At 39.2% G+C, this 19,090-nt stretch overlaps 1 protein-coding gene across 6 annotated transcripts in view; it reads left to right on the plus strand.

The window, feature by feature from the left end:
- TMEM182 (transmembrane protein 182) overlaps positions 1-19,090 on the plus strand; it is a 126,571-nt gene that overhangs the window by 95,778 nt on the left and 11,703 nt on the right. The window contains exons 5-7 of one of the 6 annotated variants that reach the window (XM_064572658.1): positions 5,124-5,189; positions 14,006-14,108; positions 15,097-15,133. In XM_064572658.1, coding sequence (XP_064428728.1) covers positions 5,124-5,189; positions 14,006-14,108; positions 15,097-15,118 — 191 coding nt within the window. In that variant the 3' untranslated portion in view covers positions 15,119-15,133. Of the gene's footprint in view, positions 1-5,123; positions 5,190-14,005; positions 15,316-19,090 lie in introns of those variants that run through there. The other 5 variants (XM_064572657.1, XM_064572660.1, XM_054509967.2 and 2 more) reach the window with 5 other exon arrangements.

Raw genomic sequence — 19,090 nt, forward strand, 5'->3', positions numbered from 1 at the left:
TATGATTTTGGTATGAGGAAAGCCTGATCCTGGATGCTATGTTGAAGAGGATGCAGGCAAGAACATCCCTATTCTTTCAAGGAGTCCATTGTCAAGGAAATGTTAGAAATACACATGCAGCTAGATGATATTTCTAAAGCTCTATCTAAAGGTAACCAAAGTACTATCAATGTTCACCCAGTTGGCTGGAGAAGCTTAGCAAGTGTTCATGGACAAGGTGACTGGTGAAGTCAACACTGAAAAATGAGGAGCTAGCAAGCCACCCAAGCAGAGGAATGCTGTAGCATGCCCTCTAAGCTCTTCTCAATGCTTTGATTGTTTGATTCCATAACTCTGTGACGGGACATTTTCTTTAATGATAGCCTGCATGCGACACCTTCATTTACATAGTACAAATAAATGAACTTACTCTACAGGGACAAGTTGCCACCACTAATGTCACACGAAACTGGTTTAATCCAATATTTCAGATGAGTATTTGCAACCCTCTGACAGGTGCTGTCATGCTCTAACACCTCTTTTTTTTTTTTTTTTTTTTGTTATGGCACTCTAATAGACAAAAATGATATCACATTAATGTGATAGGAGATGACAGAGAGTTGAGAATGTAATACACTGGTCCCTCAATCTGTGTGATAAAAACTGAGTGCTGAAAGAGCTACCAAAAAAAAAAAAAAAAAAAAATAGACATGAAGCCTCTCCAGTAATGCCTGTACATGGAGGGAAGCTGCAGGTGGTCGGGCATGCATATGCCTTCAGCTACCCTCTTGGAATCCTACCGAGGGGCCAGGTGTCCTGTCCCTGACCCACCTGCTGGAACTGATCTGGTGGGAAGGGACTAGGCCCACAGGGAAGCTGCTGGGATGCAGAGAGAATGGTCCTCCAATGGGCATTTCTTCCCAGGGAGATTCGAACGGGATTGATTATTTGTGCTCAAACAATGGAAAGAGGCCTGGGCTGGAGTCAGCAGCCTAGAACGCTAATATTTCTTTTTCTGTAATCTCTGGTTACTTTGCTTTTCTTGGTCTCTGCTTCTTCATATGTAAAATAAAGGATTTGGATTAGAATAAATCAGTCATTGCAATTTCAAATATGTAAGAAGCCAGGCAGGTAATGAAATGTGTAAAGCAAGCTTGGTGTTAATGATGGGGGGCTTGAGCCTGAGGCAAGCTGGAGACATGTAGCTCTTAAGAGAGTTAAAATTCATCGTTAACGCTATGTTGGTTTTAGCAAATGGACACATAGTTTGGAAACCCCTATGTTAAATAAACTGTAAAGTTTCTTTCCACTTTAAAGTATAAATTCTAGGCATTTGATAGTTACCTGACATCTCTACTTAACTCCATCTATGTAAATATGGTGTATTAGTTAGGATTACATTTGGCTGCAAGTAGCAGAAACACTGCAAAGAGTAATGACTTCAATGACATTTATTTCTCACACTTCCAAAGTCAGGGATAGACTAGGCAGAGTTAGAACTCCACTCCACAACGCCTTCAGGGACCCTCATTCTTTCCAGCCATTCCCAAGGTGTGACCCTTGTCTCCATAGTCTCTGTTCTAGGCTCAAGATGGAGGAAGGGATAAAGAAGCTGGAACAAAGGGCTGTTTCTTAAATTGGTTCCCAGAAATTTTCTCATGACACTTCCATCTCTTTGAAGAGAATTCAGTAACCTAGTTTCAAAAGAGGTTGGGAAATGGAGTCTTCATACGAAACAGGCATGTACTTTTTAGGGACTGAATTGTATCTTCCCTACCCACAAATTCATATGTTGAAGCCCTAACCCTAATGTGATGGTATGAAAAACCTTTAGGAAGGTAATTAAGGTTTAATGAGGTCATAACAGTGGGGCCTTAATCCAATAAGAGTGGTGTCTGTATAAGAAAAAGAAGAGAGATCAGAGCTCTGTCCCTCCACATGCACACAGAGGGAAGGCCGCGTGAGGACACAGTAAGAGAGGAGGGCCCTCCCCACACTGAATTTGCTGGCACTTTGATCATAGACTGCTAGCTTTAGAACAGTGAGAAAATGAATGTCTGTTGGTTAAGCCACCCAGTCTGTGGTATTTTGTTATGGCCACCTGAGCAGACTAATACATGTACCTAACATTCTTATTAAGTTGGGAAAAAAAAAAAAAGAAAAAAAGATGACTAGTGAATTAGCCAGGGTTTGCTAGAGAAATAGAACCAATAGGAGATATAAGGATAGGGATAGATAGATGATAGATTTAGTATAAGGAATTGACTCATGCAGTTTTAGAGGCTGAGAAGTTCCATGATCTGCCCTCTGTAAGCTGGAGACCTATAAGAGTTTGTAGTGTAATTCTAGTCCAAGTTCAAAGGCAGAGGACCAGGCAGCTGATGGTGTAAATCCCAGTCCAAGGACAGGAGAAGATAAATGTCTCCCCCTTTTGCCCTAGATACAAATGAAAATATAATTCCATGTAGCGTTATATTTAAAGACAAGTGGTAGGGGGAAGAGTGTTATTTGAATTTCGAGAAGGAAAGGTCAGGAGGGCAAGAGTAATACAAGAAACATCAAATGTGAGATTTTTTTTTTAAAAGATTTTATTTATTTATTTGACAGAGACAGACATAGCGAGAGCAGGAACACAAGCAGGGGGAGTGGGAGAGGGAGAAGCAGGCTTCCCGCTGAGCAGGGAGCCCGATGCGGGGCTCGATCCCAGGACCCTGGGATCATGACCTGAGCCGAAGGCAGACGCTCAACGACTGAACCACCCAGGTGCCCCCAAATGTGAGATCTTAAATGACTGGTTGGATTTAGTGATATAAGAGACAAGGTGTCACTAAGTTTGACTCTGTTCCATCCCCTGAGAACTTTCCTCACTGACACGCATTGAAGATCACCATAATGCTCTCTTTCAATCCACTTTACTCCACTGTGACATTGTGTGATCTCACTTGCTTCATGTAGGACCACTCAGCATAATAATTTGATAAGTTTTGTGAATATCAGAGACAGCTATATTGAAAACTGAAGTTGTAATCTTATTAATAGGTCAAACACCAGTCTTCAAAGTGATATGAAATGGGTTTTATCCCATTATCCTTACTGTGATATTAATGTCTTATCAAGAACTTGCATGTGCACATTTTCAAAAAAGTAGTACAAATATTAAAAACAAAAATCTCGTCAACTTTTCTTTGTCATCAACTTAATGGAATTACCTGGCATATTTTTTTGTGGTGTAGGCATTCTTAAAATGTTTGTTGAATCAAATTGAAGGAAAGAAAAACTGGTGGATATTAATAATTGTCATACTTGTGCAGATGCAGATATAGAGGGGTAGAATAATACCTGATACTAATGTTAATATAATACTTAGAGATGATGGGACTTAAGAGTTAGTTATCTTTATTCGTAAGATACCATAGGTTTGCTTCACGATAATTCTTGTTTTTCTCATTAATAATACTACAAAAGCAAACAAATACATTGTTTTTATTAAAACATAATTTTTCTTTAGATTTAAGAAAATGTAAATGACAGTATTACTGAAAAAAGAATAAAAATTAAAAATAAATGTTGATGAGTTTATGATATAAAAACCATTTAAAAAAATTTCTATCTGTAGAAACACTTTACCTCTGAGAAATGTATATTAATTTAGCAAAATGGAAGTCAATTTGTACATTTTTGGTTGAGAGTAATACATAGTAAGACTAACAGTCTCATTTGAATAAGCTTATCTTCTTATGGTCTGGTGTGTGTCTCAGAGAAAAATGGAAAGATACATAAGAGACAGTGCCTGGGGCGCCTGGATGACTCAGTTGGTTAAGCGTCTGTTTATTTATTTATTTATTTATTTATTTATTTATTATTATGTTATGTTGATCACCATACATTACATCATTAGTTTTTGATGTAGTGTTCCATGATTCATTGTTTGCATATAACACCCAGTGCTCCATGCAGAACGTGCCCTCTTTAATACCCATCACCAGGCTAACCCATCCCCCCACCCCCTCCCCTCTAGAACTCTCAGTTTGTTTTTCAGAGTCCATAGTCTCTCATAGTTCATCTCCCCCCCGATTTCTCCCCCTTCATTCTTCCTCTCCTGCTATCTTCTTCTTCTTCTTTTTTTTTTAACATATAATGTATTATTTGTTTCAGAGGTACAGATCTGTGATTCAACAGTCTTACACAATTCACAGCACTCACCATCGCACATACCCTCCCCAACGTCTATCACCCAGCCACCCCATCCCTCCCACCCCCACCGCTCCAGCAACCTCAGTTTGTTTCCTGAAATTAAGAATTCCTCATATCAGTGAGATCATATGATACATGTCTTTCTCTGATTGACTTATTTCGCTCAGCATAATACCCTCCAATTCCATCCACATTGTTGCAAATGGCAAGATTTCATTCTTTTTGATGGCTGCATAATATTCCAAGCGTCTGACTCTTGATTTTGGCTCAGGTCATGACCTCAGGGTCCTGGGATTGAGCCCAATGTGGGCCTCTGCACTCAGTGGGGAGTCTGCTTGAGGATTCTTTCTCTCGCTCTCCCTCTGCCCCTCCCCCTGCTCTCTCTCTCTCTCTCTAAAATAAAAAATCTTAAAAAAAGAGAGAGACAGAGAATGACAGTAGTCCATTTCTATACTGAAACATGTGAATTGTGAATGGATCATTTTGGGTGGCAGTTCATTACTTGAGTTTCCCAGCTTGTAGTTCATCTACTTTTCAAATTCAGAAGTAATTTGTACTTATGTTTCCTCACTTGTACTTATTTATTATGACAGTGATTAATTATTTTTCTTTCAAAAATCATCATCACTGGGGCGCCTGCGTGGCTCAGTCGGTTGAGCGGCTGCCTTCGGCTCAGGTCATGATCCCAGGGTCCTAGGATCGAGTCCTACATAGGGCTCCCTGCTCAGTGGGGAGCCTGCTTCTCCCTCTCCCTCTGCCTGCCACTCTGCCTACTTGTGCTCTCTCTCTATCTCTCTGTCAAATAAATAATTAAAATCTTAAAAAAAAATCATCACTGAATATTTAATTTTGATATAGTATTTAGATTGTTTTAGATATTCACTTAATCTGATTTTCTAATTGACATTTCAGGACTCATAACTTAAGTCTTTCTTCTGTATTTTCAAAAGACACAGGGTCAGGAGAGGGAGAAAACAAAGCAAAACAAACAGAACAGCTGTTTGAGCCTCTCCCAGGTAAGCAAAACCAAGGGGTCTTTGTCTCACTAATGTAATATGTCTGCCAGACCTGATGGAGGGGAAGCTTTGAATGCATCCTATGGCTGAAGTTCAACATTTCCTATTTTAGAATAAGTAAATATTTAGGAACCTGAATTGGAATAGATTCGGAGGTTAATTTTTCTTCGAAATCATTGTACTAAAGTCATGCCCATATGGTACAGCGAATTAGGTCAATAGTAAGACCACTTCCTAACCTAAAATTTTGTGGTTCTTCTGTCACACACACAAAATTGTAAATTACAGTGAGTAAATGATGATTTGATATATGATTTCTGGAAGGTTGCTGACCTCTAGTGTCAGCACAGATCTAGAAGGAAAATTCAATCCTCCACGTTAATTTCACATTCCTATCAAGACTTTCCCCCACCCCCACTTTCCTTTTTCCTTATGGAGGAGAAGAAAATGTAAAATACTTCAAATTAAAGTTCTATTAACTAAAGCTTCATTTACAGAATAAATATTTCTGCTGACATTTGACTGATTATATCAATTTTGAACTTCAAATTTTAATAAGGTATTACCAAGCCCAAGAATAAACAAGCTAATCAGGCCCTTTCCTATTTCCTCCTTTGTATTAAATGATAAGTGAATTTAAAACTATGCTTTGTCTTATTAATATCTGCTAAATATGGATGAATTACTGAATATATATTTATTCTTAAACTCATTTGGAGGCAAATATTTACAAGGCTTTTCTGTTATAATCTGATTTTAATATCTCAACTGAAACTGATTTATAGCACGTGACTTCAAATGTGGTGTTAGTTAAAGAGGCCAAGAATTAATTAGCTGATTCTATCAGGGGTTTCTTGAAACTGATTTTGAAAGGGGGAAAAAAACTCCTATTTTTTTTAAGTCAAATTTTAATTGTAGGAATTTTCATGGCAAATATCAGAGTCCCATGTAAACAAATCTTTAATAATTTTGCATGTGCATATATTTGGTTTTACCATATTGTTAACTGAGTTAGAAATTCACTTTAATATTCTGTGCCATCAAGCGAACATCATTTCTAGCATGCAGGTGGGTTTCTTTATTACGTATTCCAGATTTAGTTACCGAGGAAGTTAGTAAAATTGGTTTTCTGAAAATCTTTAAAATTTTCTGGGTATGAGACATGGGTGGGGTGGTTGGTGAAAGCCAATCACACGTCTTTCCTTTTTTGGTTATCAGCTAAGGAATATTGTCCATCTACCATTTTGTTCTTAAGCAGAGCTCACATCCTGTTGGATGCATTGAAGAGTATAGAAACCTCTTCATATCACTCATGGAGTTCTGGTTCTATTGTAGAGACAACAAAACAATCTCCTTGTGATGCAGGAGAATATACGATAAATTGGCAAGCTTTAGTCACTGAGAACGTGCCTACTATGTGCATTAGTAAACAAGTCTCTGGCATTCTTACAGCTTTCTCCTTCCAGAGTTTTGTACTGGCCAATTGTGAGTTTGATGCGTCAGTATGTCTTATATAACACAAAATTAAATAAGCATTCATGTATACATTAAAAAAACACATAGAAGGATTGTTTAAAGATCAGCACCCCTATTTTGGAAGAGAAGTATTTTTTTTTTAAGATTTTATTTATTTATTCATGAGACAGAGAGGCAGAGGCAGAAGGAGAAGCAGGCTCCCCGCTGAGCAGGGAGCGGGATGCGAGACCCGATCCCAGGACCGTGGGATCATGACCTGAGCTAAAGGCAGATGCTTAACCTACTGAGCCACCCAGGTGCCTGGAAGAGAAGTATTTTAGATACTGGGCCTATTTGTGCCACAAACCCCTCCCTCACTGTATTGGGGTCCTTTGGAGAAACAGAAGCAGCTCACGCAATTGTGGGGACTGCTAAGTCTGAGATGTGCAGGGCAGGCAGCAGACTGCAAATCCCAGAGGAGTCAGTGCTGTGGCCTTGAGTTCGCAGTCTGGTGGCAGATTCCTGCTACCAAGGAGACCTCGGTCTTTCCTGAAGACCTTCAACTGATTACACAAGGAGGGCACTCCACATTATTTAGGGTGATGTGCTTTACTCAAAGTCTACTGATTTAAGTTTCAATCATATCTAAAAATACCTTTGCGGCATCATCTAGACGGGTGTTTGACCAAACAGCTGGATGCTATTGTGTAATTAAGTTGACACATAAAATTAACCAGTGCACAATGTTACACAATTATACATGGGTCTGTTTAATATTTTGTTTATAAATCTTTCGTTTTTCTCATCTAGTCATCCACAAGGCCCAATTTGAGAAAAGTTGAAATGTTGAAATGATTTTTTATTATGTGAAGAAATCATTTTTCCTGAATGATCCCACAACAACTTCTTTCTCTTCTCAGGCCTGGGGACTTAGAGGAGTCATTTTTATCTGTAGGTTTATTTAATCTCTTTTATCTTTTCTCTGAAAAGGATGTTGTCTTATGCCCGGGTATTCAGTAACTGGGTCTCAAGTGATGAGTCCATCTGGAGGTTGTAAAGGCTAATTTTATGTGTCAACTTGGCTAAGCCACCATGTTCAGATATTTGGTCAAATATTCTGGTTGTTTCTGTGAAAGATTTTTTTTTTTTTTAAAGATTTTATTTATTTATCTGAGAGAGAGAGAATGAGAGAGAGCACATGAGAGGGGGGAGGGTCAGAGGGAGAAGCAGACTCCCTGCCGAGCAGGGAGCCCGATGCGGGACTCGATCCAGGGACTCCAGGATCATGACCTGAGCCGAAGGCAGCCGCTTAACCAACTGAGCCACCCAGGCGCCCAAAAGATTTTTTTTTTTAATGAGATTAACATTTAAATTGGTGGGATTTCGGAGCACCTGGGAAGCTTAGTTGGTTAAACGTCTGACTCTTGATTTCAACTCAGGTCATGACCTCATGATTGTGAGATCAAGCCCTCCATCAGGCTCCGAGCTCAGCAGAGAGTCCGCTTAAGACTCTCTCCCTCTCCCTCTAGCCACCCCCCCTCAAATAAATAAATAAATCTTAAAAAAATATAAATTGGAGGGCTTTGAGTAAGCAGATTATTCTCCATAATGTGGGTGGGCCTGAATAAGACAAAGACTGACCTCCTTTTGCAAGAAAGAATTCTGACAGCTGACAGCCTTTGGACTGGGACTGCAAGTCTCCCTGGGTCTTTAGCCTGATAGGATACCCTGCAGATTTTGGACTTGAACCTCCACAATTCTGTGAGCTAACTCCTCAAGATATACATACATATATATGGAGAGAGAGACAGAGAGAGAGACAGAGACAGGAAGAGAGAGAGGAGAGAGAACGAAACAGACAGACACATACACACACACTGTTGGTTCTGTTTCTCTGAATTCTGACTAATGTACAGATGCAGAGGTAGCTGGAACAACAAACAGAGGAGACCTATGCCTTCCTTATTTGGAATTTCCATTGCTTTGAGCCCTTTAGAGGATAGTTTCTGTTCCACATACAAAATTTTATTTTTAAAACTGTCATAAAGCAGTAGTAAACTTTAGGAGGTTTGAACCAAGCCCCAAGGGAGTTTTCAATATTTCAGAGAGAATCTGAATCCCACAGGATTTGGTGCTGTTCACCTCACAGAGCTGATGCTAGTGTTCCTGGAGGCTAAAAAGAATGCCATTTACAACCTAGGCCTTTGGAAAGGGTGGTTCCCTGAGGTGGGCCAGCTCAAGCTGGGCACCAGGGGCAGACACCCAGCGCCCAAATCGTGTGGGCCATGACTCCCGCCAATGACCACACATGGCAAAAATACTCTTTATCAGATGCAGGTCTCCTCTCATGACTGACTTTGGCTCAAGGATTCCCACTGAGCTAGCTGAACCTTCTTAGCCACTCTGCAGTCTAAGCCCTCCCTCCTTGTCTTCCCCACTTTGCTCTCCTGCATGGTCAAACCTACATATGGTCGGCTAGTGACCCAGCCTCCTCCTGCTCCTTCTGCATTTCTATCTCATGTGTTTTCTCCCCAGCACATGTCTTGCAAGTCTGACCCCTTCTTGGTGTCTGCTTTCAGAGAACTCAGTGTGCATGAGGTGTTGGGCCCTCCTGTTTTATAGCTGCAGGGAGGGAGGGACCCCCCCCAAGTCCATGTTCATGATAGTCTCAAGTGTAAGGGCACTCTTACAGGGTGGTTGGTTTTTAGGCATTGGTGAGGGCCAGCTCAGATGCCCCAACAAATGGGGAACTAAGGTTAAGACTTCCCAATTTGATAAATTAGTGCTCTGATGGAACTTCTTGGGGCCATGGGTTTGATGTATTATTACCTGTGTTGTTGTTGTTGTTTTTACCAGCTAATAATCATTTATTGTTTCTATACAGCAGAAGCCTCCTTTTTTTTTTTTAAGATTTTTTATTTGAGAAAGAGAGAGAGCATGAGTGGAGGGAGTGGGGCAGAGAGAGAAGCAGACTCCCCACTGAGCAGGGAGCCCAATGCAGGGCTCAATCCCAGGACCCCGGGATCACGACCTGAGTTGAAGGCAGATGCTTAACCAACTGAGCCACCCAGGCACCCCAGAAGCCTCTTTTCCTATAGGTGTTGCGGGAGCCTTGATGTATTTTTCAAAAGCTTAAAAAATTTTTTTTGAGGAAGAGTTAATAATGTTATAAGCATCTTAACACATTTCAGTGCAAATAGTTAATAGCAACTACTGTGTGTAGTTTTATGTGTGTTTAGGAAGATAGATAAATTTTGGTCTCTGACTTGATATAAGTGAGAAAATATGGAAAGTAAAGCAGATGTGATTACTACAAAAAAGACAGCACTCAACTAGATAATGCGTAGGAAAAAAGGAGGCAAAACACAGCCTGCTTGGAAAAGAAGGAAGTTCATGGAGAATATGTCATTTGAACTGGACCTCACAGGATGAGAAGGTGTCTCAGGAGGGACAAAACAGTGTGAGCTGAGCACAAAAGGTGGGGAACAAGGGGTAGAGATAATAAATACAAAGCCAAAAATAAAAAATAATTGCCTATGGCAAATTGACCTCTAAAGGATATATTTGATAAATTCCTGAAGACAAACATTTGGCAAATGTGCCTAAGAGGAATGTTATCTATTTAAAATAAATATAAGTTTAAGAAACAACCACTTTAATCTTCTTTTAAAATTTTTTATTGTTATGTTAATCACCATACATTACATCATTAGTTTTTGATGTAGTGTTCCATGATTCATTGTTTGTGCATAACACCCAGTGCTCTATGCAGAACGTGCCCTCTTTAATACCCATCACCAGGCTAACCCATCCTCCCACCCCCCTCCCCTCCAGAACCCTCAGTTTGTTTTTCAGAGTCCATCGTCTCTCATGGTTCGTCTCCCCCTCCGATTTCCTCCCCTTCATTCTTCCCCTCCTGCTATCTTCTTCTTCTTCTTTTTTTTTTTTCTTAACATATATTGCATTATTTGTTTCAGAGGTACAGATCTGTGATTCAACAGTCTTGCACAATTCACAGTGCTTACCAGAGCACATACCCTCCCCAGTGTCTATCACCCAGCCACCCCATCCCTCCCATCCCATCCTCCACTCCAGCAACCCTCAGTTTGTTTCCTGAGATTAAGAATTCCTCATATCAGTGAGGTCGTATGATACATGTCTTTCTCTGATTGACTTATTTCGCTCAGCATAATACCCTCCAGTTCCATCCATGTCGTTGTAAATGGCAAGATCTCATTCCTTTTGATGGCTGCATAATATTCCATTGTATAGGGGTGCCTGGGTGGCTCAGTCGTTAAGCGTCTGCCTTCGGCTCAGGTCATGATCCCAGGGTCCTGGGATCGAGCCCCGCATCGGGCTCCCTGCTCGGCCAGGAGCCTGCTTCTCCCTCTCCCACTCCCCCTGCTTGTGTTCCCTCTCTAGCTGTCTCTCTCTCTGTCAAATAAATCAAATAAAATCTTAAAAAAAAAATATTCCATTGTATATATATACCACATCTTCTTTATCCATTCATCTGTCGATTGACATCTTGGCTCTTTCCATAGTTTGGCTATTGTGGACATTGCTGCTATAAACATTCGGGTGCACGTACCCTTTTGGATCCTTACTTTTGTATCTTTGGGGTAAATACCCAGTAGTGCAATTGCTGGGTCATAGGGTAGCTCTGTTTTCAACTTTTTGAGGAACCTCCATACTGTTTTCCAGAGTGGCTGCACCAGTTTGCATTCCCACCAGCATGTAGGAGGGTTCCCCTTTCTCTGCATCCCCGCCAACATCTGTCATATCCTGACTTGTTAATTTTAGCCATTCTGACTGGTGTGAGGTGGTATCTCATTGTGGTATTGATTCTTCCCCATCTAGAACATATCCCTACCCCCCACTCTGTGTTCTTCAATACATGGAAGGCTTTAAAATGTCCTGTAGGGCATCCCACATTTTGGATCCATCTCTTTCATCATTATTAGAGACCACCATACATGTACTTCTGGGAAGCACTTACTGCACCACATCAGTATGCAGATGCAGGATGCTCATGACCTCATGACGTCAGGCTGTCTCAGGATTGACAATGCCCACCAGGCTTGACCTCTTGCCCAGATTGCTCCATCTCTCCATTATAAAAACACACTTCTCCCTTTCTAATTAATGGCTAATTGAAGAGGTGATATTGATTCATATTCTAATTCAGAGTTTTAAAAACACTTGGGGAGTGATGTATAGGGGAGATTCTTCTAGTAAAAATTTTACATAACTTCCCCAATTACAGAAATGCCCTTTGCTACATGTAGTAATGACACTGGGGAGTTAAGACTGAAAGGGACCCAGGTGATGATCTGGTTTGATTCCATTTTTCTTTTCCTTCCTTCCTTCCTTCCTTCCTTCCTTCCTTCCTTCCTTTCTTTCTTTTTCTCTTCCTTTCTTCCTTCCTTTCTTTCTTTCTTTCTTTCTTTCTTTCTTTCAACAGAAGAGGAGGCAAGCTCATCTCAGTGCAGTATTCCAGAGCCCCTGATTTCTGTCTAATTTTCTTTCTATTATTTCCAAAACATGTTTACTTAGTCCTTCAGGAACAAAGAACAAAATCATAGACAATCAAAGGAAAATAAAGAATGACATAGGAGAGGACAGATTGTACTATTTTCAGGGATATGAATTGGGGACAATAATGCCAGGATATGTGTCTGCTCTGCAATAAATAAATAAATACAATGTGAGCCATATATATGTGGCTTTACATTTTTCAGTAACCACTTAAAAAATAGAAACAGAAGGAGTTGACTTTAATAATATGTTTTATGTAACCCATATCTCAAGATCATTTCAATATTTAATCAATATTTTAAAAAATGATTTGAGATATTTTGCATTTTTTAGTAATCTGTGTGTTTTCTATATTTTTAGAACATCTCAATTCAGATTAACCACATTGCAAGGACTCCAAATAGCCTCATTTGACTAATGGCTACTATGTTGAACAGTATTACTCTAGAACAGCAAGGAAATGTAAAATAGAATTTCCTACTAACTACTTTCAATATTTCAAAAGTCTGTTTAATAGTATGCATTTATCCCAAAGTTGGCCATCAGACTAACTGCAGTGACAATCATGTCAATAAACGAATAAGGTTAATACTCAGTGAAGGCTGGATACAGAGCTGAGAAGGGGTTTAATGCTCTGTGAGCACTGCCTCGAATTTCTTAATATTTTGTCTTTGAGTTTGGGTTTTGTAAGTGAAGTCTGCTGGGACTATGAGGTATGTAACCGCTACTTGCCACCTGCCTTGCCAGAAGGTGCTAATTTGCCTTCTGCTACACCCAGCCTATGTTCACCAGCTTCACCCAGAGTTGCCCACATCATCTGGGGAGTATAATCATACCAGAGGCATCACAACATTAAATAACAATCAAAAAATACCATGACAGCTCAATGGAGACATGGTGGAAGAGAAGAGAAGCTTGTTTTCTGATTTTGAAAGAGGGCCCCACAATTTCATTTGGAACTGGGCCCTCCATATTACGTAGCTGATTATAGCTGTTTTTGTCCCTATTGCTTTTAACTGTTTTGTAGCACTTGAAATTGCTGCTCTTTTAAAAAACAAAATTGGGGGAAAAATTCTTTCTTAGTAAAGGAATTTTGCTAGACAAACTCTAAGGAAAGATGTGTTATATATGGGTAATGTATTGAGTCTGATATATTTTATTACATGGCTAATGTAATAGATGGCGTCTTTGATGCAGAAAATATTACGAATCCTTGATATTGACTCAGGATGTGTTCCAAAACAGCTAAATCAGGCAACTCAACAAAAGGCCAAGTCATTGTGTGGATATTTTAGAAAGAAGGGTGACTATCCTTTGATTTGTTTTACATGCCGTAACCAGTTAATTTACTAAATTTTTCACTATGTTGGACATATTGGTGACATCCTATAAACACAGTTTGATGAGAATAAAGTTCTATGTAATGGAATTTGGCATTTTCTATATGCAGGGATTTAATGACCAGAGCTATGGGAGAGTCTTGTAAATTGTGATCTGTAATGAAAATAAAACCAAAATGCTGAGATACTATTAATAAATACAGTCGATTCACCCAAAAGGGCTGGAGCTGCATTGCAAGGTCTTTGGATGAGAAGTGAGGAAATTCTGAGTGTGCGAGTGATCTGTGCCCATCGTGGGCACCAGCAGAGGAAGATAGCTCTGCTTCTGCTTCTGAGCTGTGTACCTGGAGAAGCGGTTCCTTATTTATAAGCCCCCACGGCAAAGCCTGGTGACCCTTACTATCTCTTTTACTTCAGAGATTCCATGATTCATAAAGACTACAAACAGAAATGTACTGAGACTTTGGATCATTTCTCATACAGGAGGACCTATCTCTCCCCAATCAACATCATCGTCACTGAGACTTGGAGAAAGAAGTCACCTTGGAGGACTATCTACCAGTACTTCGTGGAAGGGAATCCTGGGGTGCTCAGTTTTCTTTTCTAGTCCATGTCATGCTTTTCTTTCTTCTTCCTCCTCCTCTTCTTGCTCCTCCTCCTGCTGCTTCTCCTCCTCCTTTTTTTGGATGACCATCTAAATGCCTATTTATTTGCCAGCATGGTTTATACTTTATATTAATATGTTCGGGGCATTCATTCCAGGCCCTCAGAAATCCGAGCTACCAATAGCCTGTTGTTTCCCTAGCCTCCAGACTTTCTTCGCTCCAAGCTGCCTGTTGCCGATCCTTTGCTCTTTGGGGGTGTCTGTTTTCGCCGTCATAATCTTCACCTCACACACTTTTTGGGAATCCATGTTGTTTAACTAAGCAGACTACAAAGAGTTTCCTTCCCAAGAGAATGCCAATAACCTCCAAAGATGGCTTTTTATAATCTCAAGCTTCCTGGGCACCAGGTGTCTTCTCAAATACGTGGATCTGTTTGAAATTTTCCAAAAAGCCAGTTTAGAAATTAGAGATCAGCTCTTGTTTAGGGCCATTGGAAAGGACCAGGTAAATGACTGGCTGCTCTCAGGGACCTGAGACCATTCATCCTGCTGTGAGTGCCCCGGCCATGGGGTGTTAGCAAGTGCCACCAGCCAGCACAGAGCACAGCGCCCAGTGCTCCAGCGGCCGTGATAGACACAATCCATTCTTAATGCCTTGTGTCAGGCATCCCTGCTGCCCTCTCACCATTCTTAATAATAAGACAAAAGTGATATTTTAGGGTAACAGTTAATAAATAATGTGACTTATCCAATCACACCTTTCACTAAAATATTATTATCTTTTGGCAGATTCATTACTGTGGAGATACCGGGTTCTGATGAAACATTCTCTAATTCTACCACTAGTACATTTTCCAGAGTTGTCTTTCTTTTAATTTAATTCACCCACTCTGGAAGCATACTGTCCACTGCAATTACTGAATGAGCATTTAATCTCACGTAACTAAGGCATTTTAATCTTTTCTTATAGAAAGACAATTAAAAGATCCTGATATTGCTATGATATGGATACATTTCATCCCAACCTAGTGAATCGAAGTTTCCTTTGTTCTCCTAACTATACATTAAGACAAATGGAGTCTCCAGACACTGTACTGTGATGGTTAAGCCACCTTATCACAAAGTGTGATAAATATTTCAAAACATAGTCTGTTGAAGAGAAAGCTTACCAGATCTTCCTTGTGCAGAGGTGAGCCTAGAGGTGGAGAATCGCGACAGAAGTTTTTATAGTTGTTATGGTAGCTTGATTTATGGTCTGTTATATTTGTCCCAAAGCAATAAATCTTGGCACTTTTTAAATGCTATGTTGCTAAGAGAAATATTGGATCACTTTAAAACTGCAAGGGATGATTTTGTTATACTATAGCATTTCTACATTGATAATTTCAATTTTTTAGTTATAATATTAGTACTACACTAGTATAAAATAAAAGAAAGTTTATGAGCTTTTTAAAGAAGATTTTACTTATTTATTTGAGAAAGAGAGAGTGAGAATGTGAGAGATAGAGCACGAGTGCTAGGGGAGGGGCAGAGGGAGAGGGAGAAGCAGACTCCTTGCTGAGCAGAGAGCCCACATGGGGCTTAATCCCAGGACCCTGGGATCATGACCTGAGCCCAAGGCAGACACTCAACTGACTGAGCCACCCAGGCACCCTAAAAGTTTATGAACTTTTAAACTTTTTTCAAAATCAATACCTTTTCCTGGGGCACCTGGGTGGCTCAGTTGGTTAAGCATCTGACTCGGTTGGAGTTTGCTTGGGATTCCTTCTCTCTCCCTCTGCCCATCCCCCACCTCTAAAATAAAATAAATAAATCTTTAAAAAAAATCAATACCTTTTCCTTAGTTTGACTTTCACATCATTGTTATTTCCTGGGCACACAGCATGCTATGTTAAAAGGATTTTACATGTACCCTGAATGTTTGTAATGTACCTTAGCTTATTATCAACTCCAGCGAAAATACATAAATATAAATCTGCGATGTGTTGTTTATCTAAGAAGGTAATTTCCCCCTGACTATTTTGCCTGGCCTCTAAAACTGACACTGGTGTATATATTTAACTTGTACCGGTCACTCTTTTATTAGGAAAGAACTCACACAGCATTATGTATTTTCATAATACCTTGGGCATAGTTGAGAAATGTCATATCCTTTTTCTCCAACTTCCTTCTCTCAGCCACATCCATTCATGACCTAATTCCCCTTCAGATTGTGGTGATATAAATGGGTCACAGGTTAATAAGTTTGCATTTCAGAAATAAGGCAACTCCAATTTGATTTTTATTATGCATTTATTCCTCAAGGATCATTTCATATTTATTGAAAGTTGGTAAAACAACAATTGTGTTCAGACTGATAGTGATCTGGTAACCAATGTGAAATATGTCTGTAAAACAAAAAGGGTTTTACTTTTTTCTTTGTGAAAACATTCAGATGGCTGAAACAGCCATTCTAATGGTAATATTTGAACTTTTTAAAGATACCCTTTTAAAAGAATTTTTTTATTCTTTTATATATGCTGCTTTGTTACATTTTCTTATGAACATTTTAAAAAATTACATAAAATTTTATTAATGTAAGTGTTTGGATTCTAAGTAAATGGCATAATCTGGTATAAGAAAGTATTCATGCGTATTTTACTTTTTTTGTGGAGGGAATGATGACTGAATCAGAAATCCACAGAAAGACTATCTAAGAACTTCTATCTATATGTAAATTCATCAGGATATAGATGTACTTTGCATATTGTTTCTTTATTAACCAGGAGCTGCTTTGGTTATTGGGCTGAGGTGTTGCCAGCCCGAGGTGTACTCCCTGATTACATATGTAAAAGAATATACACTAAGTTGAACAGAAAGCTGATAGCAATGTAGGCTAAGTGCATTTAATTAGCTGTTTATTCAAATACCCTATTCATTATTTCTCCCCCTAAGAATGAGATAGTTGTGTGTGCGTTTGTATGTTTGTATGGTGGAAGCAGGGCGGTGAGGATATCTGTACAATTTTTTGGAGGGGTCCTGGGGAAGAGAAGAGACAAAGGCTTCATTTACGAAGATGTAGACAGTTGAACGTGTACAGAACCTAAAGGGTTGGATTTACTTATTTTATGGCATTTCCACATTGATCGTGTGAATTTTCTAGTTAAAAATGTTAGTACCACACAAGCGTAAGCAGAAAGCCATCATGTCACTCCAAAGCTCTCGTGGTTTAGAAGAGCTCTGGGTGAAAATGGGGGTAGCCACCTTCTTCCTTAATCATGCAGGATTCCCTTGAGGTGAAATGGAATTGGGATAGAAATAGTCATTTGAGGTTTTTGGTTGTGTCTTTTGAAATATAACTTCTTATTTCATGAGACTCTTGGCAAAAGTAAAGAAAATGACAAGGCAAGAAATATCTAGTATAGCGTTGTTGACTTATTTATTTATTTAAAATATTTATTTATTTTTAGTTTCAGGTGTATGGCATAGTGGTTTGATATATATACATTAGGAAATGGTTACAATAGTCTACCACAATAAGTCTAGTTAACCATATAGAGTTGGTGTAGTATTATTGCCTATATTCCCTATGCTGTACTTTACATCCCTGTGTGTTATTTATTTTATAACTGGAAGATTGTTACCTCTTAATCCCCTTCACCTATTTCCTCTATCCCCCCCATCCCCATCCCTGCTGGCAACCACAAAGCACCAGTTTATTCTCTATATTTACGAGTCTGTTTCTATTTGTTTGTTCACTTGTTTGTTTGTTTTTTTAGATTCTACATGTAAATGAAATCATATGGTATTTGTCTTTCTCTATCTGAGTTATTTAGCATACCCTTTAGTTCCCTCCATGTTCTTGCAAATGGCAAGATCTCATCCTTTTTTATGGCTGAATAATATTCCCCCCCCATTTTCTTTATTCATTCATCCATCGATGGGCACTTGGGCTGCTTCCATATCTTGGCTGTTGTAAATAATGCTGCAATAAACATAGGGGTGTGTATGTCTTTTTGAATTAGTGTTTTCTTTATTTTTTAAAAAAGATGTGTTTTATTTATTTATTTGAGAGAAAGAAAGAGAGAGAACACAAGTGGGGTGAGGGTCAGAGGGAGAAGCAGACTCCCTGCTGAGCAGGGAGCCCGATGTGGGACTCGATCCTGGGTGTTTTCATTTTGTTCAGATAAATACCTAGAAGTAGAATTGCTGGATTTCTGTGGTAGTTTTATTTTTAATTTTTTGAGGAATCTCCATACTATTTTCCACAGTGCCTGCACCAATTTACATTCCCACTAACAGTGCACAAGGGTTCCCTTTTCTCCACATCCTTGCCAATGCCTGCTATTTTTTGTCTTCTTGATAATCGCCATTCTGACAGGTGTAAGGTGATAGAGTGTTTTTTAAAATCATCCTTCGACTGAACATGATAGTAGGGAAGGAAATGCAAATCTCATTTTATCTGAGTCAATCCACCTCAAAAATACCATTCAGGTGCAAAATTACACAACAATTTAGATAGACATCTGGAGTTAAGACAGACCTGAATTCAAATCTCAGTTCTGTGTCTTAATAATTCCATGATCCCTGCAAAAGTTTTGAAATTTTCTGACTTCTAGGATGTCAAATGAGAATGGTATTGAAATGTCTTCTTCATGTGGTTATTGTAAACATTAAAGAAAAATAACATATGTAAGGTTTAGTAGAATACCTGGCATATTATAATAATCCCAGACATGCAGCTTTAGAAAAAAGAGGGTAAAAAAAAAAGAATGAAATATTTAAGAAAAACAAACATTTTTGCCATTTACCAGATCTTCAAACCAGGCTGTTGGTTTTTCCCTAGAACTACATAGCTATTTCTCTCCCTCTGGAAAAAAAAAAAAAAAAAAAGAAGGAATAAGTGACCTGTTGAAAACCATGCCTGACCTTGAGGCAGAGTTTATGAATTCTGAAAGGGTGAAGAAAAATCTAATAATTAACTA

Source organism: Mirounga angustirostris, unplaced genomic scaffold (assembly GCF_029215605.1).
Source record: "Mirounga angustirostris isolate CCGP_5_RB_7025 unplaced genomic scaffold, mMirAng1.0.hap1 SCAF_10, whole genome shotgun sequence".
In the NCBI taxonomy this organism is placed as follows: domain Eukaryota; kingdom Metazoa; phylum Chordata; class Mammalia; order Carnivora; family Phocidae; genus Mirounga; species Mirounga angustirostris.